Source organism: Nicotiana attenuata, unplaced genomic scaffold (assembly GCF_001879085.1).
Source record: "Nicotiana attenuata strain UT unplaced genomic scaffold, NIATTr2, whole genome shotgun sequence".
NCBI classification, from domain to species: domain Eukaryota; kingdom Viridiplantae; phylum Streptophyta; class Magnoliopsida; order Solanales; family Solanaceae; genus Nicotiana; species Nicotiana attenuata.
Genome location: NW_017671119.1, coordinates 264,407 through 275,238, shown reverse-complemented (window position 1 = coordinate 275,238; position 10,832 = coordinate 264,407). Strand labels below are relative to the sequence as shown.

At 39.3% G+C, this 10,832-nt stretch overlaps 2 protein-coding genes across 4 annotated transcripts; both read left to right on the top strand.

Annotated features, from left to right (window-relative positions):
• The first annotated feature begins 2,938 nt into the window (after nt 1-2,938).
• On the top strand, nt 2,939-4,133 carry LOC109206036 (inactive protein RESTRICTED TEV MOVEMENT 2-like). Of its 3 annotated transcripts, XR_002064782.1 has the most exons (3): nt 2,941-3,212; nt 3,368-3,980; nt 4,067-4,133. XR_002064782.1 is itself a non-coding variant. In XM_019368802.1 (2 exons), exons 1-2 carry the CDS (start codon nt 3,080-3,082, stop codon nt 3,886-3,888), a joined length of 651 nt encoding a protein of 216 aa, XP_019224347.1. In that variant the 5' UTR covers nt 2,939-3,079; the 3' UTR covers nt 3,889-4,002. The 3 variants fall into 3 exon arrangements, 2 of the variants coding, with proteins under 2 accessions (XP_019224347.1, XP_019224346.1); XM_019368802.1 differs by lacking the exon at nt 4,067-4,133 and having other exon boundaries at nt 2,939-3,212; nt 3,371-4,002; XM_019368801.1 differs by lacking the exon at nt 4,067-4,133 and having other exon boundaries at nt 3,368-4,002.
• A 2,541-nt stretch (nt 4,134-6,674) lies between these two features.
• On the top strand, nt 6,675-10,594 carry LOC109206043 (protein QUIRKY). Its single transcript, XM_019368812.1, has one exon. The coding sequence runs from the start codon at nt 7,045-7,047 to the stop codon at nt 10,186-10,188; it is 3,144 nt and encodes a 1,047-aa protein (XP_019224357.1). The 5' UTR covers nt 6,675-7,044; the 3' UTR covers nt 10,189-10,594.
• Nucleotides 10,595-10,832: the final 238 nt, after the last annotated feature.

Sequence of the window (10,832 nt, the reverse complement as noted above, 5' to 3'; positions counted from 1 at the left end):
AACAATCTAAATCTTTGCTCAATACCGAGAATCATCAATTTAAGCATCCGTAGTATTACTTAAGAACACAATAATTCACAATTTAAGACTCACGGTCATGCTTCACACCAACGTATAGATACTCGTCACCATGCCTATACGTTGTACTCAACAAGAAGCAAATAGCAAATAGGATACAACTCCTACTCCCTCAAGCTAAGGTTAGACCGAACACTTACCTCGAACTTCCACGACCAACTCAAACCTCAAACACCGCTTTTCCTTTTGAATTTGGCTCCAAATCAATTGTATCTAGACATAATCGACTTAATAACATCAATAAACGCTAAACAATTCAATTCCAATGCTTAATTATAGCTTTCCCATCATTCTTCCCAAAAAGTCAAAAATTGACCCCGGGCCCACTTGGTCAAAACACGAGGTTCGGACCAAAACCCGATCACCCATTCACCCACGAGCCCGAATATACAATTTGTTTTGAAATTCGACCCCAAAACGAGGTCAAATTCCCAAATAATCAAAAAGCCCTAACTCTACCCAAATCCCTAATTTTCTATCCTTAATCTCATGTTTTAGGCCAAGAAATCTAGTGGGTGTTGATAAAAATGGAAGAAAATGAGTTTAGGATTACATACCTATGAAGCTATGGTGAAGTTCCTCTTCAATAATCGCCCAAGAGGTGTGGAGAAGATGAAGTTTATGAAAAATGGTGGAATTCCCATAATACATTCTGTTTTTTGAACTTAAAATAACTGGGCGGATTTTTGGTCTACGCGTTCACGATGAATTGAGCCTGAGTGACCTTCACGTTCGCGAAAATGGGCTCGCGTTCGCGGAGCACTAACCCCTCGAGCCTTCGCGTTCGCGTCCAGGTGGTCGCGTTTGCGTAGGGTATAATACCCCTCCCCCTGCCCAGGCTCATAAGCCTTCGCGTTCGCGATACCAGGCCCGCGTTCGCTAAGGGAAGACCCCCTAAAGCTTCGCGTTCGCGGCCTGGGTCTCGCGTTCGCGTAGAAGGAAATTTCCTTCAGCATGAATAACTCATCGCGTTCGCGAGGGTCCTCCGGCGAACGCGAAGAAAAAAATGCCAGAACACCAGAAACTAAAAAACCTGCAACTTTTTATGAGTTCAAAACCTTCCGAAACTCACCCGAGCCCTCGGGACTCCAAGCCAAACATACGTACTAACTCAAAAACATCATATGAAATTACCCGTGCGATCAAATCGCCAAAATAACCTCTTAAATAACGAATTAAACCTCAAAATCAATAAAATTTCTCAAAACTTCTTTAAACATCAAATTTTGCATTTAAGGTCCGAATCACGTCAAATGGATCCCGTTTCTTACCAAACTTTACCGACAACACATATAAATCACATTGAACCTGCACCGGGCTCCGGAACTATAATACGGGCTCGATACCACAGATTTCACATAACATTTCACTTTCAAAAACCTTTATATTTTTAAGAAAATAATTTCTTTTAAAAATTTATTTCTCGGGCTTGGGACCTCAGAATTCGATTCCGGGCATACGCCCAAGTCCCATATTTTCCTACGGACTCTCCGGGACCATCAAATCACGGGTCCGGGTCCGTTTACCTAAAATGTTAACCGAAGTCAACTTAATTCATTTTAAAGCCAAATTTTATCATTTTTTTCACAGATTTTCACATATAGACTTTCTGGCTACGCACCCGGACTGTGCACGCAAATTGAGGTGATGCTGAATGAGGTTTTTATAAGGCCTCGAAACGCAGAATTTAATTTAAAAACAAGTGATGACCTTTTTGATCATCACAAGCGCTGAAGCTGAATATCGTGCTTTGAGTAAGTTGGTTGCAGAGTTAACTTGGTTGAAGGTGTTACTCATGTGTCTGTGTTTTGTGATAATCAATCAGCCTTGCATATTGCTCGTAATCATGTATTCCATGAACGTACTAAATATATCGAGGTTGATTGTCATTTTGTTCGGGGAAAGCTTTCTCATGGTCTTATTGCCTTATTTCCAGTCAGCAGTGCAAATCAGTTGGCAGATATCTTGACTAAGCCCCTCACTGGTTTATTCCATCATGGTTTCCTCTCCAAGTTGCAGGTGCTTCCCCCCTCCAACTTGCGGGGGGGGGGGGGGGGGTTGGCTAGTAAAAGGGCGAGCAGTTATGTTATCAGATATTCTTAGGGCCAAATTGTATTTATTTACTTAGTTGTGTAGTTAGGTCCAATTACAATAGAATAGGATATTCATCTTATTTTGAGTTGTAACTATCCGACCCATATTTTTTTTGTATATAATAGAGGGGATCTGACTCTAGAAGGTTCGAATGCTCATTTTTACATTTTACACAAAATATTCCATCTTTGTTCTCTCTCTATTTCTCTCGGATTCGAGTTTCGCACTTCACAATTCCGAGATTACAATGAGTTTTACAATATCCTAACACTTTGGCTTTTGAATGAAAATAAGATAATGTGTATTACTCAAGTTTTTTATTCTTATTACATTTTTAATGTCAATTATGTGATTAATTGCCTTACTGTGATAGTAACAGTTATGTTCACTGTTCATATCAAATTCACCTTAAAAATATGTGAGGCTCAACCAAAAATACACGAATATACTTTATTGCAATAGAAGAAACTGAAATAAATCTGATTGTGGAAAAATCTATCCTCCACGCCATTAAGGGAAGGACAACGTGTGCAAATTAATGTCTATAGATTACTTGAAGAATGGCAACAAATGATAACTTTAGTTCTCTCTCTTTTTTGACCATTTGGATTGAAGTAAAGCATCGAATAAAAGGATTTCCTTTCTCAACAAGGAAATAAGGGCTTTGCCGTAACAGAGTCCCAGGGTGAAAGAACAGAATAAAAATTGCAGGATCTTGCAAGAAAAGCTAACTAATTATGATCATAATAAGTAAACAATATAGTGCATTATATTCAGGCTATTGTTCTCGTGGATTTTCTTGTTTATATATATGAAGCTTATTGCAACAGAACTCCCCAATTAACGGTTTCATTTATCTGGAAAAGGGTAAAATTATTACTTTAAGTTCATCAACCAAGTCTAATCAATGTCACATCTTGGGGATTACAGAGGAGGGGTTAATTGGACAAGTTCAACCAATTCAATATATGAAGATCTTGAACCTTCCTCTGGATGGATAGAGGATACCAACAACCATTATCTTCTTATTGATCTTCCTGGTATTCATAATTCATTGTCTCCAAATTTTTGCATTTTAAAATCTCTTCTTTCTTTTTTTCCAAGTTATTTTTTGGATTTTAATTGACAAATGATATTGGTTATTTATCATAATGATATTGTTAAAAATATTTTTCTTGCTCTTATAATTTGTTAGAAGGATTCAAAAGGGAGGAGGTGAAGCTTCAAGTTGATATATTTGGCAATATAACGGTAAGTGGAGAAAGGAAAGTAAGCGAATATAAATATATCCGCTTTAAAATATCAACTAAAGCACCTGAAAAATCAAAATGTGAGGATACAAGCGCAAGGCTTGAAGATGGAATTCTGTATGTTATCATCCCAAAGGAATTACCAGAAAACAAAGAAGGCGATGACGTAGCAACTGATAGCAATTCTCATGAAGAGAATCAACAGAAAAAACCAGAGGAGGAAGAAGGTCCAATTAGTGATGATAAAGAACAAAGTCAAAATGCAAAAGAAGAAAAGAGCGAAGCAAGCGAGGAAGAAGAATTTCATGATGCAAAAATGGCAAAGAAGTGGCACGGAAATAATCTATTGGTAGCAGCAGCAAAAGAAACAATGAGAAAGAACAAGATGATTATTATAACAGCTTTGATTGCATTTTCTTTAGGTGTTTTAGTTTCTCATAAATGTCAGTCAAGCAAAATTGATTGACTAATATCTCTACCAAAATAATGTTATATGTGATAAAGAATTCTGTACTCAACATATTCAACGTGCAATAAACATCAAAGCGAACCCACAAAGTAAGCTGCATTCGAGACCCTAGTGACAAAATACATCAGATAATTGTGTTGATATATGATCTGTTTATGTTTTAATATTTATGCAGATAGTACCAGTTACGTTAGATTTGCAAAATGCTTTCAAACAATTACAGTTTGACAATACCAATCAAATACTACAATCAGTTAATGTAGTGCACTTTACGAAAGTAAGAAGCATCCAAGTCAATTGAGGAGCTAGGGACTCATTTGATTCTGATTGTAACAAGAGAAAGATCCACACACCAGAATAAGCATCAGTTCAAAGTTCATTTTATCTTAAAGGGACCTGATTCCTCATGTAATCTATCCACCAATACACAAAAGGCAAAACTCTGTGTATGATATGACACTTTATCCTTATTCCTTAAGAGGAAGCTTTTTCGTTTTGTGTGCCAGAAGTGAGTTGATGATAAAAAATGAACATTGGTCCTAACTCAATACTAAAAAGCTAGCTCATGGGTTGGAATATTGTTCAAGACTATAAACAATCTAATTGCACCATGCCACACAGCCACACCGATGTTGGACTTGGGGCGTATCTAGGTTAAGGGGTGGGTTCACGTGAACTCATGCTCCTCTCCTTAAATCATGTATAACAATGTTATATTTCTTTAAATTTTCTTAAATATATGTGCGTGCACCCATGCTTAAAGACTTCTATCGTGCAATAATAATTTGGCGCACCTCTACAAGTGAAATCGACTGTTCAAATCCGAGTCTTGTTTTCGGCAAGGAATGTGTGTGTGTGTGTGAAATTCACTAAATTTTCAAAAAGAATATAATTTTGAACCTATCATTTCAAAAGTGTAGTGGGTTCATGGTAAGAGACTAAAGCTAAACCCGTCAAATATAAATTCTAGATCCGTCTATGCATAATAATGCACCCATCATCTTGAAATCCTTGATCAGCCTCTAATGGACTTCACAAAGCATTAAGGAGACAGAATCCCATTTTAGATATAGGTGAACATAATATTATACTTGTAATCCCCATAAGCATGTTCTTATATATTTTATATTTCAGGAGACAAAATCTAAGAGCACTAGTTTTGTAGGTTTTGTTGGTTACTTCCAACATAGTGCAAACATGGCAATTTTCTCGACTTTTATCGAGCTAAACCCATTTATTATAGGTATAATTGTTAATACTAAGTGTAAAGTGGAAATATTAGTCATAAAAGTGGACTGTAATTCGAAGCTTCAGGCCATAATTAGTGCAATTCAAAATGAACTTTTCCCAGCAATAAAGTAGGCAGATGGACAACATGTAGCAATGTACCGTATATTGTGCCTGTTAAAAGGGCTCAGTGCTATGTGCCCGTAGAACTTAACAGAGTAGTTTCAAACGTAAATTTTTACAAGAATTTGACAATATGGGCATGTAATCTGAGTGGCATAATTGAGAATGGACACAATCTATTTGACAGCTACAGTATTGACAATATGCGGTGAAGAAAAAGGGGCCCCAGATGAGAGAAAAAAGGATTCTTTTTACTTACCTAATTTGTTTCAAATTGGTTCGAGGTGCTTTTGACAAAAAGGAAGGGGCTATTGTTGGGCAGTGGAATCATGCTCCAAAGCTAGCATTTTCTTCCTATTGCATCACTCATCGGTTTAGTCATAGTCAAGCTTTCCACACTAACATTTGGAGAAACGAATAGGGCTATAAAAATAAAAAATAAAAAAGAGGGCTATAGGACCATTTTAGAACGTACCTAAGCTACCACTATAAAAGAATATATGCTCTAAAGTGAACTTGAAAAGTGAAATATATGATGAGAATAATAACTACTACTATTTAGTGACCAAAATGAGCTAATCGCGTCTAAACCCAACTCTTTTATGTAACCTTTGTGTATATTGACAAAAGAACTACAACAAACACTACTGACAGTAACAAGAAGATATTGCAGAGATATGGAACGACCTCACTCGTATCCTTTTTCCCCTAATGTCAGATGACTTGTATATAAAAATATTTCAAATGACGCTCATCTGATTGTACCATCACTAAGTACTACTTTTTCTTTTAATCACATACATGTCATGATCCATCAATGTTCTTAGAGATCTGTTTCAACGTCACATAGATAGTTACGCTAAGGATGCTGGCTTATACATGACGTAAAAATTAAAGTGCCAATTAAAGTAAACAAATAATTTAAGTAGAAAACGATCACTTTATCCACAAGTTGTATTGTAGATTCTATTAAGGAGCTCTAGCGCTATTATATCAATCTTAAGAAGGGCTTAAGCTGATCTAAAGGTTTTCCTAAAATAGTTAACATTTCAATTATAAATGGATAGGAAAATGTACCGAAATCTAAAGGACTTGTTAGTACTCAAGAAGTCATAATTCAAACCATAGTATTACATTTTAAAAGTTCGAGTAATTAGGTTCAAGTATATTTTTCATACTCCCAAATAATTATATGATAAGAAAATAATAAAGGAGGATAACTTGAGACAAACTCCATGTCTGCCTCAACTTAGCTCTCCACAGAGCATAAAGCTAAACTCAAATTTAAACTAAATTAGTTTAGTCGAATAACTTTTCCAATAGTTCATTCGAATAAATTAATACTCCATACTGTATTTGTTTGATATCTAAAATATGTTAATCATTGAATGTCGACCAAAAAAATAAAAGAAATTTAGAATAGAAAGGAGGGAAACAGAATAAACATAGGATTAATTAATTAAGAACCAGAAAGGAGGGAAACCGAAAAGCAGAAGAAAAAAAACTGAAAAGAAAAGAAAGGAAACTTCAAGAGAGAGATTGGAATATAATCCTTCTCTCTATCTCTCTCACCTATCGAGATCGCATCACCATCCAATTACACACACCTCCATAAACATTCCTCAAAATTACCATTTTACTCTCCCACAAATAGGAAAAAATCAAAAATTGAAAAACACAGCGTTAAAACAAAAAAAGCAAAGGGCAAAGAACAAACAAAGCAGCACAAAAAAACAAACATAACAATAATCTCTTCCAACTCTTTCACTCTCGCGGCCACCTCCACACTATGAACCCATAACCATGTCATCAGGGCCGCCGGAGCAACAACCCCCACAGCAAGAACCGCCACCAAAACCACCGCAACTAGTCCGTAAACTTGTAGTAGAAATTCTTGACGCACGTAATTTATTACCAAAGGATGGACAAGGCAGCTCTAGTCCATATGTTGTCGTGGATTTTGACGGGCAGAAGAAGCGGACTTCAACTGTGTGTAGAAATCTTAACCCAGAATGGCACGAGGCTCTGGAATTCATCATATCCGATCCTAGAACGATGGAGTTTGAGGAGCTGGACATTGAGGTATTCAACGACAAGAAGCTTAGTAATGGGAATGCAAGGAAAAATCATTTTTTAGGGAGAGTAAAGCTTTATGGGAGCCAGTTTGCGAGGAGGGGTGAAGAGGGATTGATATACTTCCCTTTGGAGAAAAAGAGTGTTTTTAGTTGGATTAGAGGTGAGCTGGGTTTGAAGATTTATTACTATGATGAAATGGTGCAAGAAGCTGAGGAGCAGCCGCCACCGCCGCAACCAGAACAACAGCAACAACAGCAGCAGCAGCCGCCACCGCAGGAAGAAGTGAGGAAAACTCCTGTTTATGTTGTCATGGAAGATCCCCGTCAGAGGATGATTGAAGTCCCTATGCCGACGGAGTTTGCCATGGAAGCACAGGATCAATCTCCGCCTATAGTCACGATCGAGGAATCTCCTCCGCCAATAAATATGCAGCCGGAACAGCAACAACAACAGAGTAGTCACAGTCACAGGCATCATGAGGATGGTCCACCAATGATGATGAGTGTTCCACCACCTGATCAGTACCCACCACCAGAAGTGAAGCGGATGCAGGCGGCAAGAGCTGGAGAAAGAATGAGAGTTTTGAGACGGCCAAACGGAGATTACTCGCCTAGGGTAATCTCCGGGAAAGTCGGCGGTGATTCGGAAAAAATCTCCGCGTTCGATCTCGTTGAGCCAATGCAATACCTATTCGTTAGAATAGTGAAAGCTAGAGGACTTGCGCCGAGTGAAAGCCCATTCGTGAAGATCCGTACGTCAAGCCATTTTGTCCGGTCTAAACCGGGAATTATCCGGCCCGGCGAACCATTGTCGTATCCAGAGTGGCAACAGGTCTTCGCCCTAGGCTACAACAAACAAGAGACGGCTAATTCAACACTTGAAATTTCAGTTTGGGATAGCGCGTCTGATAATTTCCTCGGTGGAGTTTGTTTCGACCTCACCGATGTGCCAGTACGAGATCCGCCTGACAGTCCTCTTGCTCCGCAGTGGTATCATCTCGAAGGTGGCGGCGATGACCAGCACAAAGTTTCCGGCGATATTCAATTGTCTGTTTGGATCGGAACTCAAGCAGACGACGCGTTTCCTGAATCGTGGAGCTCAGACGCACCCTACGTGGCACACACTCGCTCAAAAGTCTATCAATCTCCCAAGCTCTGGTACCTAAGAGTCAATGTGATTGAAGCTCAGGACCTTCATATTGCCCCAAATTTACCGCCGTTGACGGCGCCGGAGATAAGAGTCAAAGCTCAGGTAGGGTTTCAGTCGGTGCGAACTCGGCGAGGGTCCATGAATCATCATAGTTCGGCGTTCCACTGGAACGAAGACTTAATCTTCGTCGCCGGCGAGCCACTAGAAGATAGCCTCATCTTGCTCGTGGAAGACCGTACAACGAAGGATCCAGTGCTCCTCGGGCACATAATAATTCCTGTGAGCTCGATTGAGCAGCGGCTCGATGAGCGACTCGTGGCAGCCAAGTGGTTTGGATTGGAAGGTGGGCCAGGTGGGTCCTACTGCGGAAGGGTAAACTTGAGGATGTGCTTAGAAGGAGGATATCACGTGCTTGATGAAGCAGCGCACGTGTGTAGTGATTTCAGGCCCACTGCTAAACAGCTATGGAAACCTGCTGTTGGTATTTTGGAGCTGGGAATTCTCGGTGCTCGTGGGTTGTTACCATTGAAATCCAAGGGTCCGGGAAAAGGATCCACAGATGCTTACTGTGTTGCCAAATACGGGAAAAAATGGGTTCGGACTCGGACCATAACCGATACGTTTGACCCGCGTTGGAACGAGCAGTACACATGGCAAGTATACGATCCTTGTACAGTCCTTACAATTGGAGTATTTGATAATTGGCGTATGTTTGCTGATGCTGGTGATGACAAGCCCGATTATCGTATAGGAAAAGTACGTATACGAGTCTCTACATTGGAGAATAACAAAGTGTACACAAATTCCTATCCTTTATTAGTTCTGTTGCGGTCCGGGTTGAAGAAAATGGGTGAAATTGAAGTAGCAATTCGATTTGTTTGCCCGTCATTGTTACCAGAAACATGTGCTGTTTATGGGCAGCCAGTGTTACCAAAGATGCATTATCTACGACCACTTGGGGTGGCTCAACAAGAGGCTTTGAGAGGGGCAGCAATCAAAATGGTTGCAGCATGGTTAGCTCGATCCGAGCCACCTTTGGGACCAGAGGTGGTTCGATACATGTTGGATGCAGATTCTCATACATGGAGCATGAGGAAGAGTAAGGCTAATTGGTTTCGAATAGTAGCCGTCTTAGCCTGGGCTGTTGGGTTAGCAAAATGGTTGGATGACATTAGGAGGTGGAGAAATTCAGTAACAACGATACTTGTCCATGTTCTATACTTGGTACTTGTTTGGTATCCAGATTTGATTGTTCCTACTGGGTTTCTATACGTCTTCTTGATTGGTGTATGGTATTATCGGTTCAGGCCTAAAATACCCGCGGGTATGGATACCCGAATCTCCCAATCAGAAACAGTAGACCCGGATGAATTGGACGAGGAATTTGACACATTACCAAGTTCTAGACCACCAGAAATAATTCGAATGCGATATGACAGATTGAGAATATTGGCAGCAAGGGTACAAACAGTTTTGGGTGATTTTGCAACCCAGGGAGAAAGGGTCCAAGCCTTAGTCAGTTGGAGGGACCCAAGGGCTACGAAATTGTTCATAATCGTGTGCCTCATTATAACAATAGTGCTATATGCAGTGCCACCAAAAATGGTGGCAGTGGCCCTTGGATTCTACTTCCTGCGTCATCCCATGTTTAGGGACCCAATGCCACCTGCTACTTTGAATTTCTTTAGGAGACTTCCAAGTTTATCTGACCGTTTGATGTAGTACAGAAACTACACTTTGCCAAGTAAATAAAAATTGGTCAACAATATTGTTTGGCGCCAGAAATTGTGGAGAAAAAAAAGAGAGCATAGTGTGTGAAAATCTCCTTTTTCACAATGCTTGAAAAGGTGGGGTTTTTCATTACAAACATCGGAAGAAGTGAAAAGTGAGAGTAAAGGGCAAGTGGGGATGATTTGACTAACTGTTGGAATAAGGAAAAAAAGGTGGGGAGTGGAGAGGAAAGGAGTTAAGGAGCCATGGGGCTAGACTAAGGGAGTGCGAGATTAAAGGGCGGAGATTTTTGAAATGACAAGATTATTTTTTGGCTGTAATTTTGTCGTGAAAAGTATTGACATTGATTTCTATTTGACAAATATAAATATGAAAGATAATGATATCTTTCTTTTACCGCATTGCAAACTTTAGACCCAATTCTGTTCCTACTTTGACAAGCGTTCTATTACTCAATTTTTAGTTGATATATGTCAGATACACATATCACACATATTATAGATACACACATGTACATAAGTCATAACTATATGTCATTACTGAAATAGAAGTATAAAAAAAAGGAGATATTGATCAAATACAAATAGTTGGATCGTCTTTAGATCAGTAAAATTAGGTGGAATTTCCACAGTAGC